General features: G+C 46.5%; 1 protein-coding gene and 1 pseudogene across 1 annotated transcript; one reads left to right on the top strand and one right to left on the bottom strand.

The window, feature by feature from the left end:
* LOC110430627 lies at positions 2,576 to 3,748 on the bottom strand (annotated as a pseudogene).
* LOC8071279 lies at positions 7,918 to 11,577 on the top strand. The gene is made up of 3 exons (XM_021447317.1): positions 7,918 to 9,392; positions 9,480 to 10,134; positions 10,235 to 11,577. The coding sequence occupies exons 1-3, from the start codon at positions 7,971 to 7,973 to the stop codon at positions 11,299 to 11,301; spliced, it is 3,144 nt and encodes a 1,047-aa protein (XP_021302992.1). The 5' UTR covers positions 7,918 to 7,970; the 3' UTR covers positions 11,302 to 11,577.

The following is a 15,966-nucleotide window of genomic DNA, read 5'->3' as shown; positions in this document are numbered from 1 at the left end:
TATCGAACCCTGCAGAGAACAAGCTCCAAGATCAACTTATGCAGGTGCAGTGCTAAGTGTTTTCTCTCATGTTAGCACTTGGGTTAGGTTAGTTTGAGCACTTGAGACTTGTCTATCATTCATATTGCATCTCCCTTAATATACCTATACTCAAGAACAAGAGAATATAATCAATTTAACCACTTGACTCTTTAATGTCTTCACATGTCATTTCTTCTCAATATTACTCCATAAAGGGTTGCAATCAACTTTGTCTCCTTTCTTTAAACAAACACACCTTGAGCATGTGACTTGAACCATTTTCATAAATATGAGTTCACCTCTATGACTTCAAGTCACTTTAACTAATGATTTGATCCTCAACACAACATGACTTATCATAGCTTGATTAGTTCCTCGACACAATGCAAGTACTCTCTTCTTCACCTTAGCCATGGTACCTCGGTTCTTAAGCTGTGGCTTGTCCCTTCACCTTCGCTTAGTCCCCTGAAGCCCTTTCCTTGCTATCTTCACCTTATCAAGCCATACTCAAGTCATATCACATTAAGCATCCATTGAATAACCATTTCTTCAATATTGTGATCCTTGCTTGAATATCTTCTAGATATAAATATTGAGATCAATCAAGCTTCAGTTTGACTCACAAAGAGACATATGGATCAACATCAATATAGTCAGCCAATTCATGATTCCTTAAAATCTTCTTTATTTTGGCTTGATAGTCAATACTCACTTTAATCTTTATCTTCATACTTCTAGCTGGACCAAATCAATTGCAAAGTGATTTACCAAATCTTTATCCATATAAGCAAACTAATGTAGAGACCAATTTATATCCAATATAAATCATGTCCTTTATCATTTGACCTTTGCTTGTTATTTCCTTGCTTATGCATTCTTGATTCATTCTTCAATCCTTGATCAAAGCTAGTTCACTATCAAACTATTCTTGTTCATGAAAAGCAATCCATTATAGAGACCAATCCAAGAACATCAACTCATATCTCTTTTGTCATTTGCTAAATATGCTTGCTTTCACATGATGCTATGATATCCCACAACATAGAAGCCATTCCATAGATTTCATTCGCATTGTTGTCTTTTGCTTGAGCTAGATTATTTCCATAATCCTCCAATACAACAATACACAATTTAGCCTTCATTTCAACACTATGTGGCATATCATCAATTTTGCCTGCTTGTTGAGCCTTGAATATACTTGTTAATACACAATCCACAAGTATATACAATAGACTCAATATCCTATTCAACATTTAGCAAACTTATTAGACCTTTAATCATGTTGTCATTTAATTCACCAAAACCCACAAAGGGCTAGATGCACTTTCACACCCGCTCTCGTTCATTTTATTGCCTCCACTGTCGTCGTCTGCCACCTCTCCCATCCTCGCTAGCTAAAATCAAGGCCCTCACCTCCCTACACCTCCTCCCCCACTTTTCTCAGCATATTGAGGAGGCTAGGTGGAACCCTATGTTTAGTCTTAAACAACAAACTTGGCCACCAGAGCTCACCCTCATCAGCTTGCGGTATCATCCCCTATCACGCTCATTCACGTGTAAGCTATCCCTATTTGCCTTCTCCTGCATGCCATAGTTTTGGTCTACCCAATTTCAAACCCTCATATTCATCCTCATTGGTTCTGGTTCAATGTAGCTCAACCTTCCCTATCACCACCCCTACCTCAAGTGCTTAGTTGCCCTTCTAGGTGGCACTGCATATGAGTTTAGCCTCCCCATTCGTTGTCCTACCATGAGCTCTTGTCCCGAGATTGGCCTCCCTTTCATCCATCCTATCCAAGATCATCCTCCCTAGTCCCATTCAAGCTCAACCTCCCTGACACCTTCTTTCTCGAGCCTTAAGGCTATGGGTAGGGGGAGAGGATGAAGATGGGAATAAAACAAGCAAAATACATGTGACTGATAAATGAATCCAATATAAATAGGGGCCATGAATTGGGGATCCTATATATATTGGAGTTGAGCTAAAAATAGAATACTAAAAACTAGGAGACCCAAATCAAAAGTAAGGGTTTTAATTTGTCAACCCAAATATCTTTTGCACGTTTCTATTCAAACAGACCCACTGGTGTGGTTCTGGACCCGTTGCAATTATTGCAATGGTGTGACGATCAATAAATGCTCATGGTGCAGTCTTGTTGGGCTCTAGACCAGAGCAATGCGACTCTTTGCATCCTATTGATGACCTTCATTATTTAGAATTGGAACTTGAATTGTCCTTGTCTTAAATTTTTTCTTCTTCGATGTGCGCTGAGTTGTAATAAGGTGGTTTGATTCCTCTTCAATGAGAATGAGCCGAAGACCACTTTCCATTATCTAAAAAGAATTCGGGCTACTTGCTAAAATTGTCCATGGGTCATATTGTACTGCACATTTCTCTCTTCTTTAAAACTTGAGGGCATTTAGTAAAAAATAAATGAGAGAATGAACGACGTTTGGATATGTGCCTTCATGCATTGCATAGCATCCATGGGAGAAAACACAAACTAGACTACTCTTACAATAAAGTAGAAATACTTTAATTATCACGAAACTTAAATAACATTTTTTTATCATCAAACCATGGTTATTACATGGGATCAATAACTAGCTCAGGAGGGATAGAAAGGAGAAGGAAATAGATGGATGCGAGAGGCTGACAAACACGGCAATGGTGAGACTGATCCAGCACATAGCGAGTAAAAAGGGAGCGGGAGGTGTGGGGAGGGTGTAGATGGAGAGGGAGGGCCTTACAAGGTCAAGAAGAGGCCTTACAAGGTCAAGAACGTTAATTCTGGCATGAGAAACCAGAAAACAGACATACGAGTCAACCTCTAGTGAAAAGAGGTTTGAGAGGTTTTGGTGAAAAGAAAAGCTCAATCGGGATAACACCAGTTCATAGGCTAGGATGGTGTGACCATGCTAGCTTGTGCTCGTAGTCGGGATCCATTTGAAGCTTCGGTGATAGTTTTAATTGTCTGGAAGGCGAATGTCGCCATTTTGTACTGATGGTCGTGGACTGAAACCATGCCGAACACTTCTGCCATCTTGTTATCCTGGAAATAAGGATGATTGATGTTAAATTATATATATATATATATATAGTATGAACTGTATTTACTTTCTTTGCTCAAGCTTTCCACTCTAGTCAAATGATACTAATCAACACACTTACACTGATGCTGTTCTTAGTAGTGTAGGATCTAGGGTTTTTGTCGTCCACAGAGTCATCATTCGCCATGTTGGTCAGCTAGCTTGGGATCAGATATCTGCAGAAAGGCAACGAAAACACTAGTTTCCACTTTCCAAACAACGAGATAGACGATACAAGCCAGAAGTAAGGAATCGGAGAGAAAGTGATAAGGACTAGGAGTGCCTAGGTAGCTAGCTACCTTGAGAACTAACAGATAGCTTACAGAGACACATATATATGGAGAGTAAGTTAAATATATGAGAAGGATAGAGAGCACTACTACTATGCAGTGCAAATGTGTTCAAGCTGCAGGGAAGAATAGGAAGAAACACGTTTTTGGGAGGAACATGCATGCATGGGAAATGAAGATCACCTGCTTTTGATCGAGCTGATGATCGGCCGGATAGATATTTTAGGGATTCAGATCCCAGCAGAGCGATCTTGCTTGGTAAGCTGCTAGCAGTTTTATCAGTGGCACAGAAGGAGAAGCCTATCTTTTAGTCTTCATCTATCCCCTTCAGTTGCTAGCTAGCTTGTTGCTCCTCATCACATCAATGACCTGGATGCACATTTATTTATATACTCCAAACAAGGAGTAGTGGGATATCTGATGCTGCGCAGCTGGTATGTGGTATGGAGGGCCTCCTTGAACTGGGAGCAACTAACGGACAAGTGGGCAGTGGCTCCCAAGTCCCAAACCTTTTAGCCTGGCTCTCACATGAGGAGGCCAGGAGGAGAATCTCTGTCCTTTTTCCTCCCCTCTGCTTTTGTCTTGATTGAGTTCATAATGCACGTTACTGATCAGTTGATAGTAACAAAAGAATTTAGATCGAGTATGTATGTGTGTGTACATGAGAATGAGAGAGAGACGGGATGATCAGATATATGAAACATGTGTATCTATAAAGATAAAAGATAGTAGACGATAGTCTGAAGCCATCTGATATGTACATGCAATGTTTATATCAAGAGAGAGAGAGAGAGAGAGAGAGAGAGAGAGGTTGAGGTTACATTAAGATATGTGCAATGTTCTTGAAATTAGTAATTAAAGTGCACGGCGTCGTCAGAGGTCAGATCTACACGAACTCTGATGAGATCGAGCTGAAACCTGGAGTAGTATAATGCCCGTCGAACTGGGAGTGCTCCAAACTCTGAAGCTATATGATAGATGGCATGCACGTACGTCGAAGACGGAACTCCCAATTTCTAGGTAGGAGTTGAAGCGGGGCGTCGTCGTCGTCTTCATGCGGATCCAACTCTTGAGACTGCCCATGCTGAAGAAGGTGATCATGGCCTCTCTCTCTCTCTCTCTCTCTCTCTCTCTCTCTCTCTCTCTCTCTCTCTCTCTCTCTCTCTCTCTCTCTCTCTCTCTCTCTCTCTCTCTCTCATGGGAGGCTGGGCCTGGGGAATGCGAGAGCATGCATGTAGTCTTTGAAGTTTGAACAAGACGACACCGTGGATTCAGGAGCTAGTGATGGTCAGTCAGACACATCGCAGCCATACCTGTTATGTTAAGCACCATTTTACATTCATGGCTACCTATAATTCCTCTGAAAACAAACCATTAACACCTACAGGTATAGTGGTACTATGTTGCAGTAACTCCTGAACCGCTTGCTGATCACTGATCAGCAGTTCAGCACTGTGCATTTATATTACCAATCAGTAGTCATCCGCTAGCTACCACCCGAAACAAAAGCAGAAAAATTCAGAGAGGTGCATGTGTGTGCGCGCGCTCGTATCCTGCTCTATCTCTGTTGTCTGCATCAGCTGCAAGCCTCGACTGCAGCTGTCTTTCTGCTGTCTGTCTGAGCAGCTACAACATGAGCAAGCCAGCCATGCATCTCTGAACATGCGGCGTGCGTGGCTAGCTGCCGAATGCTGATGAGTGAACTGACAAGCTGTGTGCCAGTGCTCCATGTGATCGATCGATCGATCGGTGGTGGTAGAATTCAAGGCCCTAGTGATGCATTGCAGAGGATGATGACATTTCTTCACGGCCGGCCATTGGAGCCTTATTAGCCTTGTTCAGTTCCCAAAATTCTTGTTTTGGTACCGTAGTAATTTTATTTTTATTTAGCAAATATTATATAATTATAGACTAACTAGACTCGAAAGATTCATCTCACGATTTACAGACAAACTGTACAATTAGTTTTTATTTTTATCTATATTTAATGCTCCATGCATGTGCCGCAATATTCGATGTGATGGGGAATCTTGAAAAATTTTGGGTTTTTTTGTGTGAACTAAACAAGGCCTTAGTTGGCATTTTTTAAAATTTTGGCTATTGTAGTAATTTTGTTTTGTATTTAATAATTATTGTCTAACTATGGACTAACTAGATTTAAAAGATTCATCTCACAAATTATAGGCAAACTGTGCAATTAGTTATTTTTTATCTATATTTAATGCTCCATGCATGCGCCGTAAGATTCGATGCGATGAGAAATCTTGAAAAATATTGACAACTAAACCAGGCCTTAGTTGCATGCATGTATGATGGCTGCTAGCTAGGGTCATTTGAGTAGACCCAAATTGAAGACCTATTCCACAGTCTAGGTCACACACAGTGAAAAAGTCGGGCACCTAAAAATCACATTCTCGAACAACCTACTCAAAAGCCATTCCTCTCTCCTCACTCTCTCTCCTTGCGTCGTCCTCCCTCCCGAATCCAGCTACCGGCAGCCAGGAGCACCCCGGATCCCGCAGCCGCGGGCGAGGAGGAGCCTCGCTCCCCAACGGTCGCGCCCTGCTCCCCGCTGACAAGCCGCCTAGCCTAGCCCCAAGGAAGAACTCGCCGCGGCGGCTCCCAGCGCGCCCCTGCTCCCTACCTTAACGCGCTACCTGTTGGGCGCGCTCGAAGCATACCTCGCCGCGCCGTCTCCTTGCCGCTGCAGCTTCCCATTGTGGTCCACCTGGCCACTCCTCGCCGCACCATGCTCCAACGGCCCCACCACCACGACGCCAGAGATTTGGATCAGTCTCTCTTGACTATGCAAATTTGCGTTTCGACAAGGCTGGTATGCAAAATGGGTGAGGTGTTTGGGTCTTCTGTTGGAGCGTTGTTTTTGGTAGACAAAACACTGTGAATGCGCTATTTTGCGTTTGGGTCACAGTTTGCATGCTTTGTTGGGGACAGTCTAAAAAAGTAAGAAAATGGTGCCTAGATAGAATGACTCCCATACTTTGCTTGGTGTGTAGCATGTAAGTATTTGGATTAGCCTAGTCAAAACTTAGTCGTAAATGTATTACTCTATCCATTTCAAATTATAATTTATTTTAATTTTCTTGGATAGTCAAAACATTTTAAGTTTGACCATAATTATAGAAAAATTAAAAAGATTTATGACATCAAATAGGCAATGATATGAAAATATAATTGACGGAGGATCTAAAGATACTTATTTGATATCATAAATACTATTATTTTTATTATATAAATTTGGTCAAATTTAAGATACGTTTACTATCTTAGAAAGTTATAATTTGAGACGGAGGAAGTATTTTGGAAAAAAGATATTGTGCTGGACGGAAAATGAAAAAGAAGATGAAGTGCATTCATCGATCAGCCCAAAATGCAAATTTGGCCCATTCTCTCTCAGAGGAGAAAAAAAAACCCTCTATATCGGACTGGACTAACGGCCCGCAAAGCCAGCCAATTCTCCCCTCCGTGGCTTCCAAGCGGAAGCGCGTGGCAATGCCACGCCACCGTCAATCCCCTGTGCCAAGCCAAGTGGTAGCCCGTGTCCGCATGGTGCTCACACCGTCCCGTGCTTGTGCAGGCTTTAATGGCTGTTTGCATGGCCTTATTTAGGCCTTGTTTACTTCCACTCAAAAACCCAAAATTTTTCAAGATTTTCCGTTACATTGAATCTTTAAACACATGCATTGAGTATTAAATATAGACAAAATAAAAACTAATTGCACAGTTTAGTCGGAATTGACGAGACGAATCTTTTGAGCCTAGTTAGTATGTAGTTAGACAATAATTACTAAAAACAAACGAAAGTGCTACAGTGTCGTGAAATTTTTTCCTTCGAGAACTAAACAAGGCCTTCCCAAAAAATTTTGCAAAATTTTTCAGATTCTCCGTCACATTGAATCTTTAGACATATGCATAAAGTATTAAATATAGACGAAAATAAAAACTAATTGCACAGTTTGGTCGGAATTAACGAGACGACTCTTTTAAACCTAGTTAGTCCATAATTAAATAATATTTGTCAAATGCAAACGAAAGTGCTACAGTCTCGATTTTCCAAAATTTTTTGAAACTAAACAAGGCCTAAACTCTCCTGGACTAATGGCTCTTTGCCTTGTTCTCTAGTGGTGAAATCGAACCATACTCCTCTCTCCTCACGGTTCAGTTTCGACGCACACCGGAGCTGCTATTAGTTCGTCATGAAAAAACACATGATTTCTCTCCTTGTGCACGTGCTGGTAGGTAATCACTGGTCAGTTGTTTTCTCCCTGCTCCAAAAACTGATTTTATGTATAGGCTCTAAAACATGTGAATATACTAGCTAGACAGCGCCATGATCTATGTATAGCTAATTTGCAGCTATCCTGATTCTGATTCGATTGCAGAGTTTTTCCTTTAATTTTCTGTTTTTAGGCAACGCATTCACTGGCACATATATATAGCGTAGCATGCCTCTTCTTGCGAGAGGCTAGCTACCTGCAGGGTTGGCGTTCGGCCGGCCGTACATACCGTACGGCGGCGCGGCGCCTTCCTTCGATCCGTTCCTTACCCACCATGGCCCGCCGGCGCCGCCTCTCGGCGTCGTCGTCGTTGCCAGAGGCGGCAGCTGGCGCCATCCCCAGTCCGCTCCCTCCCGAGCTCCGGTGGCCTTTCGCGCGCCTCGACGTGGCCCTCACCCACGACGAGCTCCGGGAATCCGCCTACGAGATCTTCTTCTGCGCCTGCCGCTCCACTCCCGCCGGCGCCGCCGCACGCCCATCCGCCGCCGGTAGAGGCAGCAGCAGGGGAGGGGCGGCGGCGGCGACCACAACGTCTCCTCCTGCGGCCACCGGTGGAGCGAAGAACATGGCGGTGACGAGCCGCCTGAAGCGCGCGCTCGGCCTCCGCGCGACGAACACCAGGCCGACGGTGGGCGCGGGTGGCCGCCCGTTGACGTCGGCGGAGATCATGCGGCGGCAGATGGGGGTCAGCGAGCACACCGACGGCCGTGTCCGGAAGACCCTCGTGCGCTCCCTCGTCGGCCCGCAGATGTCCAGGAAGGTGGACTCCCTCGTGCTCCCCTTGGAGCTCCTCCGCCACATCAAACCCGCCGACTTCTCCGACGCCGGCGAGCACCGCGCGTGGCAGCTCCGCCAGCTCAGGGTCCTCGAGGCAGGCCTCGTCTCCCACCCTTCCGTGCCGCTCGACCGCGGCAGCAACGCCAACGCCTCGGCGTCCGGTCTCCGTGAGATGGTCCGGTCCGCCGAGCTGCAGACGACGCGGCCCGGCGGCGGCCTCGACGTGCGCGCTCTGTCCACCGCCGTGACGGCGTTGAGCTGGCGGTCCTCCGTCGACGCCTGCCGCTGGGCCGACGGCTACCCGCTCAACGTGCACCTGTACCTGACCCTCCTCCGCGCCGTGTTCGACGGCAGGGACGAGACGGTGGTGCTGGACGAGGTCGACGAGCTCATGGAGCTCATCAAGAAGACGTGGAACATCCTCGGGCTCAACGACACCATCCACAACCTCTGCTTCACGTGGCTCTTCTTGGAGAAGTACGTGATGACTGGGGAGATGGAGCCGGACCTGCTGTCGGCGGCGTTGGCGATGCTCGAGCTCGTCCGCGGCGACGTCCGCCGGCAACGGCAAGCCGACGCCGCCGGCGCGCTGGAGGCGGCGCACCTCAGGATCCTGTCGGCGACGCTGGCGTCCATGCATTCGTGGGCGGAACACAAGTTGCTGGACTACCATGAGGCGTTCGGTGACGACCTATTAGGAGCTGCTTCCATTGCTGCCATGGAGAATGTCGTGTCCCTTGCTGTCTTGGCGGCGACCATGCTCAGCCAGGACGTGCCGTCGTCGTCTTTCGCGGCGGCGGTGGCAGTTGCCGCCGGCGGTGATCTCTCGTCACCTCGGTCGTCGTCTTCGTCGTCGTTTTCAGCTGGGGAGCAGGTGGAGCGGTACATCAAGTCGTCGGCGAGGCGTGCTTTCACCAGGGTACGTATGTTGTCATGTACGCATCCATCTGTTACCTCCATGTGTCATGTAACAAGCATGTTGCCGGCGACGGCCATGGCATGGCAGCTGCACGAGACCGGCACGGCCGGGAAGATGGACAGCATGATCGTGGAGGTGGACGAGGACCCCTGCGAGGCGCTGATGTACGTGGCGTCGCAGACCAAGGATCTGGCGAGGGTGGAGAAAGAGGTGTACAGCCGCGTGCTCCGGCGGTGGCACCCATGCCCGACGGCGGTGGCCGCCGCCACGCTCCATGGCAGCTTCGGCGCGCTGCTGAAGCGGTACGTGTCCAAGATGGCGTGCGGCCTGAGCAGCGAGTCTGTGCGCGTGCTGCACGCGGCGTCTAAGCTGGACAAGTGGCTGCTACAGATGGCCGGCGAGGACGACCCGCCGGCGGCAGACCAGCTGCTGCCGCCGATGGCCTCCTACGACGTGGACTCCATCATCTTCGGCCTGGTCAAGGGCTGGATGGATGAGCGGTTGAAGGTAGGGGACGAGTGCGTGAGGAGGGCCCAGGAGTCAGAGACATGGAACCCGAGGTCCAAGGCTGAGCCGTACGCTCAGTCCGCGGTGGACCTGATGAAGCTCGCCAAGGTCACCATTGATGAGCTGCTGGAGATCCAGGTCGCGCCGGCGTGCAAAGAGGAGCTGCTGCAACGCCTTGTTGACGGCGTCGATCACCTCGTCCACCAGTACGCTCTGCTCCTTGCCAGCTCGTGCGGTACGGTGCGGTAACTACTATTGCATGCACATGCATCCACGATTGTTTGTTACAGCATGCGATGCACGCCATGGACACTCACAGGTGACATGAGCTGCAGGATCGACGTCCAAGGAGAGCTACGTTCCAGCTCTGCCGCCATTGACGAGGTGCAACCAGGACTCGAAGCTCGTGCAGCTCTGGAGGATGGCGGCGCCGCCGTGCCAGGTGGGTGACCTGGAGGCGCTCGACTGCGGCGGCAGGGCCGACATGGTCATCACGAGCAGCAAGAAGCCGAGGCTGGAGGCGAGCCGGTCGAGACGAGGAGGAGACCACGCGGCGGCGGTGGCGGTGGCGGTGCGCCCCGCCACCAGCCGCGGCACGCAGCGGCTGTACGTGCGCCTCAACACGCTCCACTACCTCCTCGCCGTCGTGCACAGCATCGACAGGACGCTCTCCTCCTCCGCGCTGGCGGCGCCGCACCGGCAGCGCCGCCACCGACGCGGGCGGAGCTCGTCGGCGTTCGACCACGCCCGCCCCGCCCTCGACGCGGCGGTCCACCACGTGTCCGAGCTCTCCGCGTACCGCCTCGTCTTCCTCGACTCCGCTCAGTTCCTCCACCAGGCGCTGTACCAGGGTGGCGTCTCCGCGGCGCGCGCCCGGCCCGCGCTCCGCGTCATGAAGCAGAACCTCGCGTTCCTCTCCGGCGTGCTCACCGAGCAGGCGCAGCCGCCGGCAGTGCTCGAGGTGATGAGGGCATCCGTGGAGGCCTTCCTGACGGTCATCCTCGCCGGCGGCAGCGGACGGGCCTTCGCCCGCGCGGACCACGCGGCCGTGGCGGAGGACTTCGCGAGCTTGAAGCACCTGTTCTGCGGCTTCGGAGTGGCGGAGGTGGTCGTCGAGAGGGAGACGGCGCGGGCGGAAGGCGTGGTGGCGCTCATGGCTCTTCCCACGGAGAAGCTCATCCATGAGTTCCTCGGCCTCTACGCTTCGGCGACGACTCCGGTGGCAGCGGCGGCGGCTGAGGAGGTGGTGGTACAGCGGCTGCCGATGATGCCGGTGACGCCCACGGCGAGACGCTGGAGCCGGTCCGACGCCAACACCGTGCTCCGCGTGCTGTGCTACCGAGACGACGAGGCAGCCAACAGATTCTTGAAGAAAGCATTTGATCTGCCCAAGAGGAGGTAGCCGATTACGCAATTCCATCGCCGGCCCCATAGGATTGGATTGGATTGGATTGGATCAGATATCGATCAGATCCATCATTTGGGACCGAATATTTTTGTTGAAGGCGTGTTGTTATGCACATATTGTATCAGGAAAGCACGTAGATGGTGTAGGTACGGTGAGGTGAGCAATGGGAGAGGAAATTAAGCAAGGTCGTGTGCTGGTATGATTTTTGCATTGGCCTGTTGTTGTTTTTTTATAACATTGCTTGGCATCAATTAAGGAGACCTTATTAGGGAAAACGTGGATAAGGTACCCTCAAATCGGTAGGGTGTAAGGAAGAAAATTGGCGAGAACAAGTAGAACAGTAGGGTACCAACCAAAACACAACATGCGAGGGACTAGCTCGAGCATCACGCAAGAGAAATAACAAGACAATCATAGGAAAAGGATTGGAAATGACGAACCCTAGATACCGCCTTAGAGTCGCCTTCAAGACTCATCCCCTCCTGCCTCCCGTAAGGCCGTAACTCCATACGCGGCTAATAAGATTCAACGAATGACGACAAAAAAAATGGGCATGGTTCAAAAAAATCTAAAGCAAACTTGTGTGAGGTCCTCCCTCGTCGGAGAAACAACACAACTTTGCGTGATGTTGAACTAGAACAAACCATCTGAAGGATGAGATGGCAGTGAGGCAAATTTTTGGCGGCCATTGAAATGCAGTGTCGCGCCCGATGGCAAGGTCAATGTTCTTCCCGGAGACTAGGGAGGTCATGGAGTTCGTCGACGCCACCAATGTCCATCCCCACTTAGAGTGGGTCACTTGCGAGTGGGGCTCCCCAAGTAGCATGGTAGTAACACTAACAAGGGTTTTCCAACTTTTTCCTATTTGATTCTGGGTTTCCTTAATCGATTAAGCTTACAATAAACCATGCACATTTTGTTTTTTATGTGGGATTATGATTTCCCATGCTTGCTGGGTGGAGACTGGAGAGAGTGAGGAGAGAATGTGGATTCTTGAATTGCTAGCTATTGTATCTGATGGATGGGTTTTCTGACTTCTAATTAAGCTTAAAGTAATCCATAAAAAAGTTCTTTCCTTTTCTTCCATTCTAGGTAATTTTGTGGTGTTAGGGTTAGAAATGGCAAGCAAATTTTGTTCAATGGCAGGGCAACTGTTAATCTGTTATTATGATTACCCACGTTTGCTGTGTGCAGAGTGAGGAGAATGAGGATTCTGGAACTGTTGTTACCCATTGTTGTATCTGATGGATGGATTTATCTATTTTAGCTTGAGTAATACGGGTGTTAGAATAGTTCAAGATGCTAGGGGATATGGACCTTGTGAGTTTAGTGTGCTTGTGTCCCCCACTGGCTGAAAAATTGCCTGTTAACAGATTAAGTTAAGCACTTGAGTTACTAGGTAAAGCTACTTTGACAAGCAATCAGATGTGGGTCATGCTAGAATGAAGTTCTTGTTAATGTGAACCATGAAAGCAATTGATCCCCTTGATGTTCTTAGGTGGATTTTAGTATGTACAGTCCGGCTACCAACATGTTATACCATGAGTCCATGATTATGTTAATTTTAGAAACTTTGCTTTTTTAGAATAAATATTAATTTTAATATCGATGCTTAATTTTATAATATTATTATATTATCATACAATCAATGTTATTTAATATAAAAAATTATTATCCTATAACAATGCACTGCCACGATACTAATACCAATACAAAGCAAAAAAAAACTAGAATACCCATACTTTATCAAATTCCGATACAACTATTTCTCACTTTTATCTACTCCTGATACAATCATTTCTTATTTTCATAAAATTGGGTGTAATGTTTCCTAAAAATAAACTTACTTTGAGAGCAAAAATAAACTTATTATGAAACAGAGGTAGTAGACTAAAGTAGTGAGAAAACTCATATTTAAATTTTAACCCATTGTTGACATTTAATTAGGTCACACACTCGATAAGGAGCTAAATCACTCGACATAGGGTCTAGCTGATTTTTAGATTGGCCAATGCCTAGGGGAATGTCCACACCTGGACCTTGTGCCTCAAGCGATGAGCACGATATGCAAGACACGTCTCTGGAGGAGCCTCACCAGGAGCGCGAAACGTAAAACACGCTGACAAGGTCTCTTGAAAACCCAAAACCCTACACGCTCGGGAGAGACCCCGTCGCGGCATGCGGTAGCTATGGCATGCTCTATCCGGCTTTGCCGCTCTAGAGCTTCGTCGTCGCCGACTGTCCATGCAATGCCGACAAAGAATAAGGAGAAGTAAAGAGGAAGAGAGGAAGAGGAAGGTACTAGATTGGTTTTTGTTGTGTTTTGATGATTGGATAGATGGAAGTCAATCGGCCATGATATTCTCATATATATAAAAAAGGGTGGTCTTATCCTAGTAAGAAATATCTCTAAGACTTAATCTCTAAGTTTCCCACGAATTTGGAAGAGTTGGGATTGAGTTTGGACTCTGCCAAATTTGGACTGCGGAAATCAAAAGTTCTAGTAGAGGTTAGAAGTTCTCATGTTCACGTAGAGCTAGAACTTCTATATGCGAAACTCAGAAATTCGGGTAGGCGATTAGAAGTTCTAATTTCCACACAAAACAAGGACAATTACTCCTTCATTTGGACTCCGAATTAGATGTTCTATATATGTTTATTGGCCATCTCAATAAGAGAAACACAATGGTGATGTTCGTTTCATATTTTGATAATTTCATAAAATGGATAATTTTGGTTGTCACAACCAGAAACCCAAAATTCGTTTATGAAATTACTTTTTTAGCAGAGTTTCTGAAATTACTATGAGGCTTTTAGTTATGTGCCATTATAAAAGTTGATAATTACCCACAAGCCATTAAAAAATTAAATCTTATAGGTGCCACTGCTCTATACTATTTTGCCCTTCACACCACTTTTTAGCTTATAAAAAGTCAAAAATACCCACAGGCCTGAATATGTAATTATTTTTTGAGCATCTTAATGGCCTCAAATGAAAAAACTTATAACTAGAAAATTATAGATCTCGACAATATCTATAATTTTTGTATAAAAGTATCTTCATTAAAATCCATAAAAAAAGATAGACTTAGAAGAACTAGGGCCCAGCTTGAGCCTGTCCCTTATGGTCATAGGTCCTTAGCCCAGTAGCATAGGATATCCACCCTCCAAATGATTTTTAATAGTACTAATACTGAGTGTTTGTATATGTTGTGTATGATCAGAGCTCCTTTTATTTTCTTTGTGTAACCTTTTTAGAGGTAGAGGCCTAGTTAAACAAACAAGTGGGTGCTCTATTGAGGAGCAAGTTGCAATGTTCCTCTATGTTGTTGGTCACAATAAGAGGTTCGAGGTAGTCCACTAATCTTTTAAAAGGTGTATTGAGACAGTCAGAGTCTTCCACCAAGTTCTCTATGTTGTGGGTGGGCTTAGGAATAAAATAATCAAACCTTCTACCACTGCCACACATCTAAACAATATGGGTGGCCAGAGATGGTACCCCTATTTGCAGGTACTTGTTAATCATGTTTATCTGCCTTAGGTTCAAACAATTTTCTATTATTGCTTTCATCCACTTATTACACATTTTTAGGATTATGTTGGTGCCATTGATGGCACACATGTGTGGGCAAGGGTGTCTAGACACATGCAATAGGCTTCCAGGGGTAGAAAAACAAACCCCACACAGAATGTGATGGCTACTGTGGACTTGGATCTCAAGTTTACTTTATGTCCTAGCTGGCTAGGAGGGATCTGCCCATAACCTAACTGCTAACTCTACAGTCGGCGCACATGAAAACATGGTAGGATCGGACGATCCAATGCAAAAATGATCAGGCTGCGAAGCCCAACATATGGTCGATAATAGAGAGGTTCATGTTTTTCACAAGCAGATGCATCCGAAGGAGGGTGACCGGACGTTGCCCTATGCCCAGTCACGTTAGATGCTTCGAGGTCAAATAGCGGGAGGTTCATGTTTTTCATAACCAGATGTGTCCGATGGAGGGTGACCGAACGCTGCCCTATACCTGGTCAAGTTAGATGCTTCGAGGTCGAATAGCGGACGTGTCCAGTGTGAATACAGGATGTGCCCAATCACTCACTGCTCACAGCCTGAGTAGGGATCTCCACACTAGACGCGTCTGGTCACCCCGTGACCAGCGCGTCTAAGTGTTTTCTCGCCACCCTTGCTTCTATGTTGCTAGCCATGATGCGTCCCACCTTAGTGCATGTGTGTTAGCATTTTCTTAAGCATTTTCAAGGGTTAATTTGTTAGCACACTAGGTTCTAAAATGCATATGAAAAGATCATGACACTTAGTGGCACTTGATAACTGTTTAGCCAAAGATTTTTTTTCTCTTTATAGTACGGATATCTATTCTGAACATGCTCACACTCTTTATGGTGTCTTGAGTGCTAAAATAAAATCATATTTGATACCCTTACCTTGATCAACCTTGTTTTTTTTTGTTTTTCTCTTCCTTGTTTTTCAAGTTAGAGCACTTGATCATCACTTTTGGTCACCATCTACCATCTTAGGCCTTGTTTAGATCCGAATTTTTTTTTGGATTTTGACATTGTGGCACTTTCGTTTTTATTTTACAAACATTGTCTAATCATGAAGTAACTAGGTCTAAAAGATTTGTCTCGTGATTTACA

Source organism: Sorghum bicolor, chromosome 9, assembly GCF_000003195.3.
Source record: "Sorghum bicolor cultivar BTx623 chromosome 9, Sorghum_bicolor_NCBIv3, whole genome shotgun sequence".
Taxonomy (NCBI): Eukaryota; Viridiplantae; Streptophyta; class Magnoliopsida; order Poales; family Poaceae; genus Sorghum; species Sorghum bicolor.
The sequence above is the reverse complement of the archived record's forward strand: the minus strand, read 5'-3'. Positions and strand labels throughout refer to the sequence as shown.